Raw genomic sequence first — 17,961 nt, 5'->3', positions numbered from 1 at the left:
AGGCCTGTCTGGGGGTTCTGGTGACAGGAAGCACAGGCCAACAGGCACTCAGATGCACCCTCAGTGACAGGCACAGCCACAGGATGCAAGAGACTGAGACAGCTCCCCGCGACTGCAGGGCCAAGGTGCAGGGAGTAACATTTAGAGCACCTACTATATGCCAGGCCCTGGCTAGGGAGGCAAGGGGGACCCAGTGCTGCCTTCCCGGAGCTCTCAAGAGTCTGAGCCCAGAAGCCTCATTTCCACCTCAGGGCCTTTGCACCTATCTCCGCAGCGTGGGTTGCTCTCCCCATACAACCACCACCAAGGCTGTGAGTCACCAACAGATGTGCCTGAGGCTTGGAACTGCTGGGATGTGCCCAAGGTCATGCACTGGCCAGGGGCAGGCAGAAATGATGGGGATGTGGGGGTCAGCAGCCAAGGGCTCAGCCCCCAGGTCAAGCAAGCCTGTCCCTGAAAATGACTCTATGCATATTTCATGTGTGGGAACACGAGAGGTAACAGCTCTTACCTGGAGGTGTATCTGTGGTGCTGGATGCGTGTGCATGTTCTCAGCCAGGGAGCAGACTATTGGGGGGGGGGGGGGGGGCAGGGAGGGACGGGAAGAGGAGGGTTCTCTGGACTCTACATCCCCAGAACCATCCTGGCTACTGTATCTGCAACTGGACAGAATCCTGGTTAGGGGTCAAGACCTACCAGGATGTCAGGCCAGCAAAGCTCTTCCTACCGGAGCTGGGCTGGCAGCTGGGCTCCAGGGCTGCTGGGCTCCAGGGCTGGCCTAACTGGGGGGGCCCGGCAAGATGACCAAGTGGATTAGGTGGGGCCGGCTCAGCATCCTCCCTTAAACCTGACTGGACATAGGCCCCATGCCTGGCTCTGAGCGGGACTCCCAGGAGTGGAGCTTCCCTGTCCCCCCCGCCCCGCCCCCCAAAAACCAGTAAGGCCATCCTGTGGGGCTGAGGGGTTGGCCCAGCCAGGTGCCACTCACTCCCACCCCCTGGTGGCTCCATCCTGAAATGCAGCTCCAGCCACTCAACCCTGGCTCATGCAGGGTTAGCAGGGGGCAGTCATCTGCATTAGCCCAGAGGTGGCCATTGAGAACTGCTCCCCCAGAGTTCACAAGGGGCTTCAGACACATGGGGGCCCCAGGGTAGACACTTGCTCAGTGTACACCAAGCCTTACCCTGCCTCTGCCTCAGGACCTCAGCCTTCTCTGGACCCTGACCTACATTTTAAGGCCTTCACTCATGGGGGGTGCCATGCTCATTAGAAACCAGACAACTTGGACCACCTTAGCATCCTTAGTACAGGACCTCAACCCACCACACCCCCCCGCCACCCCTTTTCAGACGAAAGGCTGAGCCAGAGCCCAGGTAATTGGAAGTCCTGCCAGCCTCATCTGCCCTCGGCTGGTAAGTATGCTGATGTGGGAGCAGCCTTGACATGCCAGCTGGGGTTCACTGAGGCCAAGTCCTTCCCTGAAAGGTAGGCCAGAGGGGTCAGGGATCATAGGCCTGGCTGTTTTGAGCTTAAAGCCAAAACACTCACCAGCATTCTGGTACCAAGCTTGGTCAACAATAGGTGCTCAACATGGTCAGCACAGATCAGCCCAAGAACCTCCTGCAGGGGGAAGGGCAGAGCAAGGCCCGAAAGGGTCCAGTGACCACCCAGCTGGGGGAGCCTGGACAAGGTGTTTAACCTCTGCATGGCCACATTCCTGTGAAGCTGGCTAAGTAAAACTACCAGGGCAGGGCCTTTCTCGGAGTCAACACTGGCGTTTCCTCCCAGCTCCAGGTGCGCTGCAGGCCTCCTGCCTGACACCCCTCCCCACCGCCAGAACTTGGCTGCAGGCCACAGACCAAAACAAGCCTCAACTGGATCCGGCTCCTGCAGATTAACTACATCACTCATTTCTGCACAACAGACCCAGGGTCTGCCCTGCCGCGCCGCACCCATCAGCAACCAAACGCCCGTCACCTCCTTCCCATCTCCACAGCTGCCACCCAAGCTGTGCAAACACTTCTACACTGAGCCCCAGCCGCCTCACCCCGACACACTGTACACATAGCCTACTGCCCCAGGCTGGCTTCAAAGTTCAGGGGCAGACCCAGACTCCAGGTACTGGGCCAGGCAGGGGGGAGGGCAAAGGAGACCAAACAGAAGTAGGAGGCCATGAGGCCATGGGCAGCACGCCAATGGGAGCACAAGGGTCATGTGGAAGCAGCCACGAACGGGAAAGGTCAAATCCAAGGCCGTTATCACTGGAAAATAATGTTTATTGAGGCCCCACCAGTTGCACCATCTGTTCCTGACATCAGGCTCCTTCTTCCTTTGCAATCCGGTCTTTCTTGAGTGGTCCCTGTTGGGAAAGGTGAGGTTAGAGGTGGAGGAAGGCAGCTTGTCAGTAAGAACAGCCCACACTCTGGTGGGACCAGAGATTCTGGGGGGGCAAGCCTCCCCAGCCCCAGACAGGTAGGTGCTCACCATGAATGCTTTCTTCTCCTCCACTGTCTGGAAGCGGCCATGGCCAAACTTGGAGGTGGTGTCGATAAACTTAAGGTCAATCTTCTCCAGGGCCCGCCGTTTGGTCTGCACCAGCAAGGACTGTGGGCCAAGAGGAGAAAAGGTCAGTTATGAAGAGCAGGGCTTTCGCTGCACCATCTTACTTCCCAGCCTTCCCTGGAGGGCAGTCATGTCTGGCTGGTTGTATCCAAAGAACTGGCCTGGCACATGAAAGCAGAAGCAAACAGCTGGGCCAGACTGGAATTTCCTCCTCCGGGACTTCAAAGACCATGTTGAAGGAGCAGCAACCCCCCTTTCCTTTGAACTCCCCTCCCTAACGGCTCAGCCTGTCTGTGGACTGTTCCTATGTTAATAAGCTTCTCTCCTCCCCACAGGTTCCTGGTGCAGGGTGCCACCCGGGCCCAAGCCTCACCTTGCGGAGGGTGAGCACTCGCTTCTTGGTTCCCACCACACAGCCTTTCAGCATGACAAAGTCATTGGTCACTTCGCCGTAGTGGACAAAGCCACCCTGGGAAAAAGCAAGGCCATCAGGTTAGCACGTATCACACAGGACCCTTCAGGTTTAGGTTGTCCCCAGCCACCCGCCTGGGGATGCTCTCAGGAGGGCAGCCCGGGATGTTTCTGCAGCCCGACTCGGGCACTGTGCCCAGCACTCATTCCAGAGCCTCATCACCCAACAGCTGGGCTGGAGACCCCACTTCTCTCCAGCCAACCCCAACCAGTGGACCGATGACAGGCCATTTACAGGGAACAGAGCTGGCTGCCATGCAGGGACCAGTAACTGACTGCAAACTTGACCTCATGAGTCAGACAGGCCCAAAGAGCATCAGGGCCCCAGCCCTACTTGCGAGGCCTGGGGCAAATTCCCACAGGAGCATGAAATCTGCCAGACCCCAGGCCTCAGAGGCCAGAGAAGACAGCTAGCTCCTAGCTCCGTTCCTCACCAGAGGGTTGATGCTCTTGTCAGACAGGTCATAGTCGGTGGAGGCGTTGTTCTTGATTAGCTTGCCGTCCTTGATCAGGTAGCCCTGGCCAATCTTGTAGATCTGCACAAGGGAGTGAGAGTAAGTAAGACTTGGGAAAGAGGACACAGGCAGGAGACTCCCATGCACAGGGCAGGGTGGCCATTAGGGACCATAATGCCCACTGAGCGGTGGGCCCAGCCTGCAAAGGACTCTGGGAAAGCAGCTCTGAACTCAGTCCTGATGGGGTGCCCCAGGCTCAGAAGTTATAAAGAGCTGGCTGACTCTACATTAAAGACACTGCTATCCAACAGAGTGAACGGAGGCCACTCCAACCCTTCCTGGGAAGAAAGGACAGGCTCCCATAGTTCACAATAATCAGCTGCACCAGAACCACCTTTGAGGATGGCACCTTATAAATCATATCACACACAAACCATGGACATCAAATGGAGAGCTAACTCCATGTGATGCCCAGAAGCTCCCCCCACCAATGGCGGTGACAAGAGACTATAACTCTCCTTTCTATAATGGGGTCACCTTTCCCCTCCCAGGGTTGAACCACCCCCCCATATGACTCCACCCCAAGCACCTCACCTTCTTGTTGATCTCAGTGCGGTGATGGTAGCCTTTCTGCCCAGCCCTGGCCACAGAGAAGGCCACCCGGGCAGGATGCCACGCCCCGATACAGGCAACCTTCCGCAGCCCTCTGTGGGTCTTGCGCGGCAGCTTCTTCGTGTGCCAGCGGCTGGTGACCCCTGGAATGGACACACGCCGTTACTGGGGAGTCCGGCACTCATGACATTGGCCCTTTTCTCCCGGGAAGGCCCACCTGAGTTCACTGGTTTTAACACCCAATGACAGTGCATTTCAAGGACAGAGGTGGGTTTAACCTGCATGTTACCCTCTAATGGCCATATCAGCCCAAGGCCTTGGAGACCTCAGTGAGAGGTCATGCCCCCCGTCCGCGACCGCAGGGCTGTTCTCAGAAGGAAGGCAGCAAGGAATGTTTCCGCAGCGTGACTCGGGCGCTGTGCCCAGCGCTCATTCCAGAGCCTCATCACCGAACAGCAGGTTGGAGACCCCTCTCCTGAGTCTAAGGCCAGCAATCCCGGCCACTGCAAAGCTCACCTTTGTAGCCTTTGCCCTTGGTCACGCCAATGACATCAATCATCTCGTCCTGTCCAAACACCTGGTTCACGGGCACCTGCTGCTCTAGCCTCTCCCGGGCCCAGTCCAGCTTCTCGGCCACCGTGCCTCCATTCACCTGGATCTCCATGAGGTGCGCCTTCTTCTGGCGCAGAGGGAGCAGGCGCATCTGGAAGGGAATGGAAGCAGCTCAGCTCCCTGCGCTTCAAGCTCTTCCCCAGCAGAGGAGGAACGTGGTGTCGTGACTCCCCACTGGGCACAATTCCCCTTTCAATTCTGATGGGCCAACCCTCGACACAGGGCCCGCACCAAGATAGGTCACTTAACCAGATCCCCGCACCAACAAGCCAAACGTGCCGACCACTGACTGTCCTTTGGCCAGTGCCTTTGGGGTACTGCCCTAGTTTGCCTGCCCACCTACCTCGCTCTATTACTACCAACAACTCACCTGTACCTTGGAGAGCAGGATGGCACGACAGCCACCGTATAAACTGCAAGCATTAGAAAAGGAAACAAATGCAGGCCTAAAGCTTGTAGCTACCCCTACAGAACTCCGTGGACTGCTGTCGATCTGTGCTAACGTGGTCCCTAACTCAGCACTCGGGAACAGGGCACACACCCAGGGAGTGGCCAGAGCACAAGGAGGCACTCCCCTGTCCAAGCCAGGCAAGGGCTCCTCCTGCCAGGTTTGAGATGCCAACAGGCATTATTCCACCACTGACTATTCACTACTTTGTCAGGCACTTGACAATGTTAATCATGAGTCACCAATTCCTTCAACCAGTTTTCATTAAAATGGGGTATCGTTTCCCTAATAACCAAAAGGGACACAGTGCCCTCTGCTGACAAGTGAAAGACCAACCTACAAGTGGAGGCACTGGGTGTCTTACTCAGGCCGCTGTCCAATGGCCATGGCCTGGCCCCAGGAGCCCAGGCTTCAAGGGCAGGCCAGTGTCTGGCCAGTTGCCGTGTTAACTTCAAACAGCCCCCAGGCTGCTCACTGGCCTCTCTCCTACACCAGAAAAGAAGTTCTGAGGAACCTGAAGCAGCCTAACCACCCGGAGTCCCCAAGGCTTGGCACCAAACCACTGAGGATGGACCGAGGTAACTGAACCTCCCAAACAAGCGGCATCTGATATTCAAAGCCCCACGCGATCATCGGCCACCTCCAGGCAGGGAGCGGCAGGCACAGCTGCCTCCTGGGCACACTGGCAAGTGCTCACCTGGGTGTGGGCGATGACCCGGATGACCTGGCAGTACTTCTTCATGCTGTTGAAGTCCTTCTCCAGCTGCTTCTTGCCATCGTCGTCCTGCCACTTCTTGCAGTATTTGGTGAAGGCCTTCTTCTTGGACTTATGCCTTCAGGAGCAGAGCAGAGTTGGGGCGGGGGGCCGGGTGCAGGCCTTCATCACCCCTCCGAGGGGCGAGAGGAAGGCACACGGGCACCACGTGGGGAGGGGGCTCATTGCCGGCTTCTAAGGAGCCTTTTCCACCGGCAAGCGGAGCCTGGATGGAGCTCATCGGGCAAAGCCGAGCGGAGCTGAGCAGAGGTCCACAAGATTAATGTAAGTCACAAACACCCAAGCACACACTCATTCTTGCTCCGGTCTAGCCATTACCCAGACCACACACCCAGGCAGGACTGCTGCCTCTTGGTTTCTTTCGGGACTCTCGATACTTCCCAGAAACCAAGAAAATACTGAAAACTGAGTCCTCAGCCAACACCCACTAAGCTGCTCCCAGCTCAGGAAACTTGTTCTGTTCTGGAGGCAACTAACCCCAACACCAGAGCAGCCCTCCCATTACGGCTGAGAAGCCCTGCCCAGGTGCTCCTCCCCACCCTAAGCTAGGGTGTCCCCTCCCTTACCAGTTCTTATAAAAGCGCCTTTTGCACTCATCACTGATATGCTCAGCAAAGATGGTTTTGAAGGTCCGAAGGCCCCGGGGGGTTCCCACGTAGCCCACAATGCCCACCACCACCATGGGCGGGGTCTCCACAATGGTCACAGCCTCCACAACTTCCTTCTTGTTCACCTCTGCAGAGAAAGCAGATCGTCAGACTTAAATGATCTAACTAGAATCCTCAGCAAGAGGTAGTGTTTTATAGAAACTGTTAAGCCCTCTCGTAGGCTGGGAGGGCAACTTGCTTAAGGTAACGCAGGTTACAGAAGCAGGGCCCATGTCAGCATACACTGGCAACTTTTCACTCAAAAAATATAGGACCTGCCCGGCCAGTGTGCTCAGTGGTTGAGCATTAACCTATGAAGCAGGAGATTCCCCATCAAGGAACATGCCCCAGTGGCAGGCTCCATCCCCAGTAGGGGGCGTGCAGGAGGCAGCATTGATGTTTGTATCTCTCCCTTTCCCTTCCTCTTTGGAACCAAATATATTTATGACCCTAATAAAGCAAATTAACAGCCTGGTTTCCGTTCTTTTCTATCATAGACATCTCTATAGACAGACATTTCTTATTGCCTGGATAATACAAGCACTCTAAGTATAATGGGATGTCAAACTATCCCTACGGTCAGGTAGACATTAGCTACCATGGTTAAGTAATCAGGATAGTGTCCCACTTGGCAACTTTTCCACTTCGAAACTCACAAACCAAGGCCATGGGTCGTCTTCAAGCCTTTTAGGGCAGCATACTTCTCCCTGCTGTGGCTCTTGACAAATTTATCCACAGTGCTCCCTGATGTCAATATATCCCTCCTCCCACAAACGGCAGTGCCAGCCATCTACAGCCTGGGAATGTTAACAGTCCTTAAATATACTAAGAACATCATCTGAGACGTTCTGTTGATTTCTTAAGTCTGCCCTTACAGCTTGGCCCCAACCAGTCCAGTCCCCACCCTCAATTCCTAACCCCCCCACCAGCTTGGAGGACGACACAGCGTGTACGTACTGGATCCTGGCCTGTCGACCTCCCGCACGATGTGGGTCATGCCGGCCTTGTAGCCCAGAAATGCTGTGAGGTGGACGGGCTTGGAGGAGTCATCCTTGGGGAAGCTCTTCACCTTCCCGCGGTGCCGGCTGCTGCGCTTCCGAGGCAAGAAGCCCAGGGACCCGTGCCTGGGAGCGGAGAACTTCCGGTGAGACTGGAAGAAAGTGACCAACATCAGTGCTTGAACTTGGAATTCACTTCCGGATCCCCAGCTGACCAGATGGTCCTATGAGGAGTCTCAGCAAAGCTGAATCCAAAACAGACCCAGCTAAACTGGGTTTGCTTTTTGTAGGGTCACACATCCTGCTGTATTCATCTCAAACGCTCACTTTACAATTTAGCAAAATGAACTAACCCCTTTTCCCTAAATCAGACAAAAGCGCGCCAGACTTTGAATCAGATTAACAGGTGACCTTATGGTCATAAAGACCCTGAGCACCGAGACTTCTGGGACACGTGGGCGGCGAGCAGGTAATGGTCCTGGAGGCTCCTCTGCCCGCGGGGACACCTAGGCCACTAGAACTCACAGCCAAATCAGAACGTGACAATCAGCACAGACTCTCTGTCCGCCCGTCAACAAGTTCATCATCTGTGGTTTCTGGGAACTCGAGCGGCCTACGTTGTCCCCCCAAGCGTCCCAGAAGCTTCAGGAAGAGGACTCAACACCCGCCACGTCTCCCCGCCTGCCTCCTGCTGATTCCTAACCCTCCCAACCGGCAAGAGTTACCCTGCCTGGGCCCCCACGTCTAGGTCCTCCTGGCTGAAGTGCTCGCGGGCTCCAACCTCGATTCGCACTAAGCTGCTAAGGCCGAGACCCAGAAGTAACCCACGGCTTGAAAACGGTCGGCCCCGGGCACCCTAGCCCAGCTCCCGCCGCAAGGCCTTCTCGCCAGCCGAGCGGTAGGCCCAAGGCCAACCACAGGCCTCGGAGTTTCCCGAAAATAGGCCTGACTGCGGACCCCGCCGAGCTTCCCGTGCTCCCAGAGCAGGTCCTCGGCGCTCGGACAGCCGAGATGGCGCCGATGCGCCGCGGACTCAGCCATGCCGCCATTGCCGAGGAGGGAGGCGCTAAGAGGGTACATACCATCCTGCCGCCAACGCCGCCGGTAGAGATCGGTCGGCGCTCGGCGTGCGATATATAAAGCCCCGCCTGGCTCCGCCTCTTCCGGCGTACGAGCGCGCACCCGCGGCGGACGTCGGGTCAGGGGGCAAGTACCGATGGCCCTTTCCACGCATGCGCGCCCTCGCCTAGCGTTTGTTCCCAGCGAGAAGTGAGTTTCAGGAGCTGGCGTTGGAACCGCTACGGCGAGCGGCTGGGTTCAAACTTAGTGAATCGCCGCGGAAATGTGGCGAGGGCCTTGGCTGCAAGAAACCTACCGCTGCAGCGATGGGCGGCAGCCAGATCTGAACACACCGTTCCGCCGAAGGAAGATAGCTGGCTGCGTCGCTTCTTTGCACATTGAATGCAGTCACCTCTGGAATTGAATAACTCAGCTGTGGGCTCCTGCCCAAAACCGTGTCACACATGGGACCCATTCCCGTCCCACCCAGTAGATCGGGTTTGTTGCCATTTTGCAGGCACACAGGTGGAAAGCGTTGCCTGGCTCTATAAGTCGGAGAGAAAAGATTGCGCCCCTGGTTTTCTGGCTTCCAGCCGAGAGCCGCTTCCACCACACCAACTTGCCTTTAATATGTCCTGACTTGGGCCGTAGTCGGATTGGCTCAGTGGAGAGAGCATCGGCCTGCGGACTGGAGGATCCCCGGTTCGATTCCAGTCAAGGGCACCGGTCCGGGTTGGGGGCTCGATCCCCAGAAAGGGGCGATCTTCCAGAAGAAGCTGGGGCTGCGAGGGAAGCCCGGGTCTGGCCCGGCCTCGATGGGTCTCTCTCACATCAATGTTTCTCCTCTCTGTCTCTCTCCCTAAAAATTAATGAAAAAAAATTTTCATTTAATGCTGACACCACCCCTGAGAGGCAGCCCTGAGAGGTCCTCAGTCCCTTATTTTGAAAATCTTTGCTGCCAGATGTATTTCCAAATCCAGTCCTTACCATGTTTTAGATAATATGCAACATGGTGTGCATGCTGTATATTATGTAATCCTCCCAAAACTCTTTGATGAGACACATGAATTCTGTAAAGATACATGAATAGTCACATGAAGTGGGATAAATATAAATAGCCTCCCACCAACCAGTTCAAGGCTGACTCAGCTGCCTAAAAAATACAGATCAATTTGGTTTTTGTCACCAAACGACTTAGGAAGTTTTTTGATTTCAGAATTGTGGAAAGGGGATTATGACCCATGTTGTCCCCTCTTACCAAGAAAACTAGGTGGCCCTAGCCGGTTTGGCTCAGTGGATAGCGCATCAGCCTGTGGACTGAAGGGTCCCAGTTTCTGGACAAGGGCACATGCCCGGGTTGGGAACTTGATCCCCAGAAGGGGCGTGCAGGAGGCAGCGAGTCAATGATTCTCTCTCATCATTGATGTTTCCATCTCTCTCCCTTTCCCTTCCTCTCTGAAATCAATAAGAAAAATATATATATATTAAAAGACTTTTAAAAATAGAAAGAAAACTAGGTTTCAGGCCAAGGGGAAATAATTTGGTAAAAACCACACAATTCATGAAGGACAGAGCTCAAGTCTGACTGACTCTAGACTGAGTTTTTCACGCCATTAGACTCGGGGTTCGGTAGCTCCCTCACTGGAAAAGGAGCTCTGGGTCCTGAGTCCCTCATTCACTCAACAAGAAATTCTTACTGAGCCTGTCGGTGCCAGGTACCGCACCAGGCTGTGGGAATGAGATGGCCACCATCACAGACCAAATAAGACTAGTATTTAAAATTGTGATGAAGGTTAAAAAAGATTTAACAATCCGGCCAATGTGGCTCAGTGGTTGAGTGTCATCCTGTGAACCAGAAGGTCACACTTGGATTCCCCATCTGTCTGGGTTGTGGGCTCAATCCCCGATAGGGGGCGTGCAGGAGGCAGTCAATCAATGATTCTCATCATTGATGTTTCTATCTCTCTCTCCCTCTCCCTTCATCTCTGAAATTAATAAAAATATAGTATTTTAAAAAAATATTTAACAAACAATGTCACTGAAGGTCCTGGGCAAACCATCCCCAAAAGGAATTCCCCCTCTGCAGTCAAGAGAAAGGACAGCATAACAGACCTGCACTGCCGTGCCCGTTGTACACAGAGCTCACTGGGATGTTGCCTTGCGTCTCCGCTTCCCCATCTGTCAATCAAGGGATTTATTCATTCATTTAACACATGTGTCCTGAGCCTGCTCTGCCTAAGAATGACTCTAAGGAGACAACTGGACTGGGAGAAGCCAGCCAGGAGGTGGGGATAGGTAGAGGGTTTTCACGGTGGGCGACCTGGAAAGGGGCACTGAGGTGGGCATAACGGAGCAGAAGCAGGAGCTACTTAGGATGGACGGGATCTGGAGACGACTCCTATGAGTCACTGGGGCTAGGGGTGGGGAGAGGAGGCGGGAAGGGCCCAAGTCAGGATATCCATTTTGGAATATTAGATAGTGTTATTTTTAGAAGGGAGAGATAAGTTTATGTGTGTGGGTTTGGAATCACTTATGGGGTTAACTGTATCCTTTCTCCTCCCAAGAACAGGTCTAAGGCTACAAGAAAAAAGTAAGGAAGTGATGAAGGGAAGTAAGACGGGATCCCACCCAAACACACACTGTAGAACTCTGTTTACGCCAGAGGAGCCCTCCTATTCGGTTCTGAGCGTCTGTGAGGCCAAAGATAAACGATGACTCCGAGAGTAACATGGTTTACGATACCCACATGATGAAAAGGAGCCATTGCCATGTGAGGATGCAGCAGTCTGCAGGCTAGGAGGCAGGTCCTCGCCAGAACCTGGGCATGCTGGTACCTGGTGTGAAACTTCCCGGCCGCCAAAACTGTGAGAAATAAATTTCTTGTTGGTTAAGCCACCTCCCCCCTCCCCTGGACCCCCAAAAACAAACCAACCAGTGGCCAGAGTGCCCTGTGCCTGAAATAAAACTTGAAACAAACTTCTCTGGGGAGAAGGTTCCCCTAAAGGGGCCAGAGTGGGACGCCACTGCTGACGCCCTGAACACCGTCCCACAGTGAACACACAATGGCTGGTCACGCTCAGCGGGGACCAGTGAGCGCACGGCACTGTGGGACGCTGTGGGAGCTGTTTACAAGGGGCCAAAACGAGCAGGTTGGGTTACCCGACCCTGGATTGCTGGTGTTTAATCCAAAGATAAAATCCAGAGTCTGGGAAGAAATGGATTGGTTTTGTTTGCAAATGGTCCTCCATCACCCTAGCCGGTTTGGCTCAGTGGATAGAGCATTGGTCTGTGGACTGAAAGGTCCTGGGTTCGATTCTGGTCAAGGGCACATGCCTGGGATGCGGGCTCAATCCCCTACAGTAGGGGGCATGCAGGAGGCAGCCAGTCAATGATTCTCTCTAATTATTGATGTTTCCATCTCTCTCCCTTCCTCTCTGAAATCAATAAAAATATATATTTTTTAAAAAACCACAAAAACAAATGGTCCTCCATCAATATTGTTTTCAAACTGGAGCTTCTAGGAAGGAGCAGAAAAGGGCCCAAGGTTTGGCTCGAATATCTGAAGGGCAGATGTCCCCTGCTGCCAGGTAAACCCGAGGTGTGGTCTGACGGGCGGAGGGTCGCAGGGCATGCGGGGGAGTGGAATGGGGAGGCAGGAGGGCAAGAGAGGAGCCGAGAGCGGCCGCTTTAGTCATAGGGGTGTTTCCGTGTTCGTCATCCCTTACCCGACTGGAAGCTTCACGTCACGGACACTGTGTCCTCCTCCCACGTGCTCAGCCCGGGGCAGGGCCTGACACAGAAGCCTCTGGTTCACGTTGGTCAGAGGAGGGCATGCGCACAGTAGGCCCCCGCTGGAACAGGCTGCCTCCCTTCCCCGCTGAAGCAGGAACGGCCCCCCCCCCCCTTTGACATAAGCTCACATTCTAATCTTTTGTGCTGTCACTGATTGTTGCAAAACCTTCTGGCCCAGGTGACAGGGCATGGGGGCCGGAGGACCAGTTAATATGAGCTGGTGGCATGAGCGCAGCCCCATGTCCCCAGGGCAGGAGGCTGGTCACAGAGCCTCTGGGACATGAAGGACCCCACTCTCTGCACCCCCAGCTGCCGGAGAGATGCCCCTCAGAATGGGAGCCGGCTGCCCACGGGCACCTGGCAGCTCCTGCTCCTGCTCCTCCTGTTCCTGCTGGTGTGCAGCCCCAGCCTGGTGAGAGGCTACGCGCCCCTGCTGGGGCTGCAGGAGGCTGTGGCGCATGCCACCGCCCACGGCCTCTCGGTCTATTTGCTGGGCCGCTGCGTCCTGTGGTGCGGCAGCCTGCAGCTGGGCGCGGGGCTCGCCCTCACCTTGAGCCGGAAGCTGTGCATGGAGGTGCTGCTACCCGTCCAACAGGCCGTGTGGCAGCCGCTGACCATCACCTGGGCTCGGGGCCTCCAGCTGCTCGCCACCCTGGTCCACAGAGCCCGGCGTGGCCTCCAGAGGCTCCTGCAGCGGGAGGCCGGCCTGGACCTACTCCTGCTCCCCGTGGCCCAGTGGGCCTGCTGCAGCCTGGTCAGCTCCTGCCAGGAGAACGGCAAGGCCTTGGAGCAGTTGCTGCGAGCTGTGCTGCAGCAGGTGGCTGTGTCCCTGCTGGTCTGCTGCCTGGACAAGCTGCGGGGGGCTCTGGGACGGGGGGCCCAGGCCATGCGGTGCAGTGGCCTTCGACCCCTGGAACGGGCCAGGCTATGCTGGGCAGCCTCCAAAGACCTGGATGCAGTTACCAGCATCCTCCCAGCCCCCCCTATCCCTTTCAGCCGGCTCTTCCCCGGACCTGACCCGGCCACCCTGAGCAGGCTCTCGGCAGCTTCCATCCGCCTATGCCTCGTGGCTGGGGCCAGCAAGGGAGAAGGAGGCTGCCGCTTGGGGTCCACCGAGCTGCCCATTAGCAGCAGGTTCCAGAGCAATAGGACGAGCAAGATGGCCGTCGGGGCGTCACCCAAGCAGGCGCTGGCTCGGCAAGTCAAGGTGACCTGTGTCCTCATCATTCTTCTGTGTGTCTGCGCCGCGTCGCTCCTCGTGCAAATCTTAAAATAAATGATCAAGTGTGAACCAGCCTCGGGTTTGTCCCTGGCTTCCTTTGTCAGCGAGAGATTGAAGAGCATCCGATCCGTTCCCCTAGGGCCAGTGGTCGGCAAACTGCGACTTCTGCGCGTGGGCCACGAAGTTTCAATCGCACTGTACATGCGAGCCCGCACATGGTATTTTGTGGAAGAGCCACACTCAAGGGGCCAAAGAGCCGCATGTGGCTCGCGAGCCGCGGTTTCCTGAGCCGCAGTTTGCCAACCACTGCCCTAGGGCAGCGGTTCTCAACCTGTGGGGGTCGACCGACCCTTTCAAGGGGTCACCTAAGACCATCGGAAAACACATATATAATTGCATATTGTTTTTGTGATTCATCACTGTGCTTTAATTATGTTCAATTTGTAACAATGAAATTGGGGGTCACCACAACATGAGGAACTGTATCAAAGGGTCGTGGCATTAGAAAGGTTGAGAACCACTGCCCTAGGGGATCCAGCCCCCAGGCATATCTTGGGGTGACATATTCCAGTTTCCTTCAATGATGTTTCTGCACAGGGAAATAGTGCGCAGCCCCTTAACCAGTAGGCAGCTCTGTATCCAGAAACATGAAAAGATGTTCAAGACACATGGCTCAATAAAGACAGCAAATATGGAGCAACACAAATGCTATAATCCTATTTATTTAAAGACTAGAGGCCTGGTGCATGAAATCCGTGCATGGAGGGGGTTCCCCTCAGCCCAGCCTGCACCCTCTCCAATCTGGGACATCCCTCTCACAATCCGGGACCACTGGCTCCTAACCGCTCACCTGCCTGCCTGCCTGATCGCCCCAGCACTACCAACTTACAAAGTGGCCCACCCATCCATTTTCAGTGTCATTTGTGCTTTTATCACATTTCTATATGTTCGATATTCTATTTCCGGCTCGAGATTCTTTTCCATTGTTCTTTTTGTCTCTTATCTTTACTCTATAGCAGTGGTTCTCAACCTTCCTAATGCCACGACCCTTTAATACAGTTCCTCATGTTGTGGTGACCCATAATTTCATTGTTACAAATCGAACATAATTAAAGCATAGTTATTAACCACAAAAACAATATGTAATTATATATGTGTTTTCCAATGGTCTTAGGCGACCCCTGTGAAAGGGTCATTCCACCCCCAAAGGGGTCGCGACCCACAGGTTGAGAACCGCAGCTCTATAGCTTTGTATTTAACCCTTACATCTGCTGTATCTATCAGATAGAACTTACACTTCTTTCTCAAAACTGTATTAGCAAGTCTTGGCCCTTTGTTTTTCCATAAGAATTTTAGAACCAGTGTGTCAAGTTCCACTAAAAACTTTGTTGATGTCTGGGTTGGAATTGTTTTGACTCTACAGACCAATATTGAGTCCTCACAACTGGTTATCTAGGAATCGCTCTCTCTTTTTTAGGTCTTTATTGCCCTTAAGTTTTAGAACTTTCTTCCTAAAGATCTTGTCCACCAACTCCCCCCCTCCCTTTTTTTCAATCCTCACCCAAGGATATTTTTTTTTTCCCATTGATTTCCAGAGAGAGTGGAAGGAAGGGAAGAGGGGAAGAGAGAGAAACGTCGATGTGAGAGGGACACATTGATTTGTTGCCTCCTGAATGCGCCCCTACCAGGGCTGGGGAACCTGCAACCAAGGTACCTACCTTTGACCAGGAATTGAATCCGAGACCATGCAGTCCTTGGGCTGACACTCTAACCACTGAGCAACCAGCTAGGGTGAAATATTATCTTTTTTTAAATAATATATATTTATTTTAGAGAGAGAGGAAGGGAGAGCAATAGAGAGATAGAAACATCAACGAGAGAGAGAAACATCAATCACTTCCTCCTGTATACCCCATACTGGAAATTGAGCCTGCAACCCAAGCATGTGCCCTTGCCAGGAATCGAACAGTGACCTCTTGGTTCTGGGGTTGACACTCAACCACTAAGCCACAGTGGCCAACAGGCATATTATCATCTTTTTATATGTTGCAGGATTAAGCTTGCGAATATTTTCTCAGCACTGTTTGCAACGACATTCATGAGTGAGATTGGCCTGAGCTTTTCCTTTCTTGAGCTAACTTTGTCTGATTTTGATGTGAAAGTATTCTGACGTCATAAAATAAATATTCCCGCTTTTTTACTCTAAAATTATTTGTGTGAAAATGGAATTATCTCCATTTTGGGTGACTGGTGAAATCCTATATAATAAAAGGGTAATATGCAAATTGACCCTAATGGTGGATCGACCAGGAATGACCAGTCGCTATGATGCGTACTGACCACCAGGGGGCAGACGCTCAATGCAGGAGCTTCCCCGTGGTGGTCAGTGTGCTCCTACAGGGGGATCTCCGCTCACCCACAAGCCCGACTGACAGCTGCGAGCGCAGCGGTGGTGGTGGAAGCCTCTCCATCCTCCTCCGCAGTGCTAAGGATGTCCGACTGCAGCTTAGGCCCAGGGGGAGTGGGCCTAAGCCAGCAGGTAGACATCCCCTGAGAGCTCCCAGACTGCGAGAGGGTGCAGGCCAGGCTGAGAGACCGCCCCCCGCCCCAAGTGCACGAATTTTCTGCTGGCATGGGCCTTGTATTTTATTTGTGGCTAGATTTTTAATCTTTGTTTCAGCTTCTTAAATGATTATAGCACTATAGATTAGTTTTGGTAAGTTATATTTTCCCATAAATACATAAGAAATTGTTCGTTTTTGTCTATTTTCAAATTTATTGGCAGAAAGTTGTTCACAATATTCTCTTGCTATCATTTTATTATTATTATTTTAAATCTCTGCTGCAGTAGGTATGGACTCATTTTATCCTTAATAGTGTTTATTCAAGCTTTCTTTTTTATATATCAATCTTACAAGAAATTTGTCCACTTGGCGGCGGTCACTGGGCAGATCGGACTCCTCTCGTTCGCGCACCTCTCTCAGCTTCCTCTGCAACCATGCCTGACAAACCCAATATGGCTGAGGTTGAGAAATTCGCTAAGTCGAAACTGAAGAGGACAGAAACGCAAGAGAAAAATCCACTGCCTTCAAAAGAAACGATTGAACAGGAGAAGTAAGCAGGCGAATCGTAGTGAGGCACGCGCCGCCCTGATGCACTGTCCATTCCCTACATTGCCTTGGTGTTTGACTTCCTGTAGGTGTTTACCTTTGCAAGATGAAAGGAGTTGGATCAGTTTAAGTGACTGTGCTGCCCCTTTTCACATCAGAACTACTGACAACGAAGGCCGCACCTGCTGCTCCCCTCCACCTGGCTGGCTGGCGGGGAAAGGGGAGAACTTGCATGTTGGTGAAGGAACGAGCTGGGTGAAAGGAGGGTGAAATCTAGAGTAAAAACCAAGCTGGTCCAAGGTGTCCTGCTGCTGTAAAATGCAGTTTAATCAGAGTGCCATTTTTTTTGTTGTTCAAGTGATTTTTATTATTGGAATGCACAATTTTTAATATGCAAATTAAAAGTTTTAAAACCTGAAAGGAAAAAAAAGAAATTTGTCAAGTTTTTGGTCTTTCCAGAGTACCGACTTTTGGCTTTATTATCTTTATTATAACACTAGAGGCCCGGTGCACAAAAATTTGTGCACTTGGGGGGGTCCCTCAGCCCAGCCTGCGCCCGTTTGCAGTCCAGGACCCCTTGGGGGATGTCCACCTGTCAACTTAGGCCCACTCCCCGGGGGATCAGGCCTAAGCTTGCAGTCAGACATCCTTCTGGCAGCCAGGGAGCCCTCGGGGGATGTCCGACTAAAGGCTTAGGCCCCCAAGGGAGCTGTGATGAGGAAGCTGGGGTGACAGAGGAGCCACGCTGTCCCATCCCGCCACCCTGGGTCAGGTCGCACACAGGACGCCCAGGCGGGCCGGTCAATTGCTGCTGCCCCACCCAGCCGCCCCAGGTCAGGTCTCACACGGGACACCCGGACAGGCCGGCCGATCGCTGCTGCCCCGCCTGGCCGCCCCAGGTCGGGTCGCACATGGGATGCCCGCCGCCCCGGGTCACAGATAACAGGCCCAGATGGTGGCAGGGCAGGCGAGATGGCGCTGTCCCGCCCTGCCTGCAGTATGCAAATTAGCCACCATCTTTGTTGGCAGTTAATTTGCATATCGTGCCAATTAGCCAATGAGAGGCATAGCGAAGGTACGGTCAATTACCATGTTTGTCTGTTATTAGATAGGATTTTCTATTCATTAATTTCTGTTTTTATTTTTATAAATGTTTTTGTTTCTAATTTTGGGTGGATCACTCTGTGGACCTTTATCT

The 17,961-nt window shown here is 53.6% G+C and overlaps 2 protein-coding genes and 4 non-coding genes across 6 annotated transcripts; 1 reads left to right on the top strand and 5 right to left on the bottom strand.

The window, feature by feature from the left end:
- Nucleotides 1–2,261: 2,261 nt before the first annotated feature.
- On the bottom strand, nt 2,262–8,793 carry RPL3 (ribosomal protein L3). Its single transcript, XM_059681494.1, has 10 exons — nt 8,663–8,793; nt 7,540–7,732; nt 6,502–6,670; nt 5,858–5,993; nt 4,617–4,803; nt 4,083–4,243; nt 3,468–3,569; nt 2,936–3,031; nt 2,485–2,604; nt 2,262–2,359 (listed from the first exon to the last, which is right to left on the bottom strand). The coding sequence occupies exons 1-10, from the start codon at nt 8,663–8,665 to the stop codon at nt 2,315–2,317; spliced, it is 1,212 nt and encodes a 403-aa protein (XP_059537477.1). The 5' UTR covers nt 8,666–8,793; the 3' UTR covers nt 2,262–2,314.
- On the bottom strand, nt 3,114–3,204 carry LOC132229055 (small nucleolar RNA U83B). Its single transcript, XR_009451623.1, has one exon. It is a non-coding gene; the product is annotated as a small nucleolar RNA U83B (small nucleolar RNA).
- On the bottom strand, nt 4,464–4,557 carry LOC132229054 (small nucleolar RNA U83B). Its single transcript, XR_009451622.1, has one exon. It is a non-coding gene; the product is annotated as a small nucleolar RNA U83B (small nucleolar RNA).
- On the bottom strand, nt 5,994–6,049 carry LOC132229070 (small nucleolar RNA U82P). Its single transcript, XR_009451636.1, has one exon. It is a non-coding gene; the product is annotated as a small nucleolar RNA U82P (small nucleolar RNA).
- Nucleotides 8,109–8,172, bottom strand: LOC132228984 (small nucleolar RNA SNORD43). Its single transcript, XR_009451568.1, has one exon. It is a non-coding gene; the product is annotated as a small nucleolar RNA SNORD43 (small nucleolar RNA).
- A 7,812-nt stretch (nt 8,794–16,605) lies between the features above and the next one.
- On the top strand, nt 16,606–16,815 carry LOC132225994 (thymosin beta-4-like). The gene has a single exon (XM_059680901.1). It carries the CDS (start codon nt 16,652–16,654, stop codon nt 16,769–16,771), a length of 120 nt encoding a protein of 39 aa, XP_059536884.1. The 5' UTR covers nt 16,606–16,651; the 3' UTR covers nt 16,772–16,815.
- The last annotated feature ends 1,146 nt before the right edge of the window (nt 16,816–17,961 follow it).

The sequence above is a fragment of the Myotis daubentonii genome, chromosome 2 (genome assembly GCF_963259705.1).
Source record: "Myotis daubentonii chromosome 2, mMyoDau2.1, whole genome shotgun sequence".
NCBI classification, from domain to species: domain Eukaryota; kingdom Metazoa; phylum Chordata; class Mammalia; order Chiroptera; family Vespertilionidae; genus Myotis; species Myotis daubentonii.
Note: the sequence above shows the minus strand (reverse complement) of the source record. Positions and strands in the feature narration are given on the sequence as shown.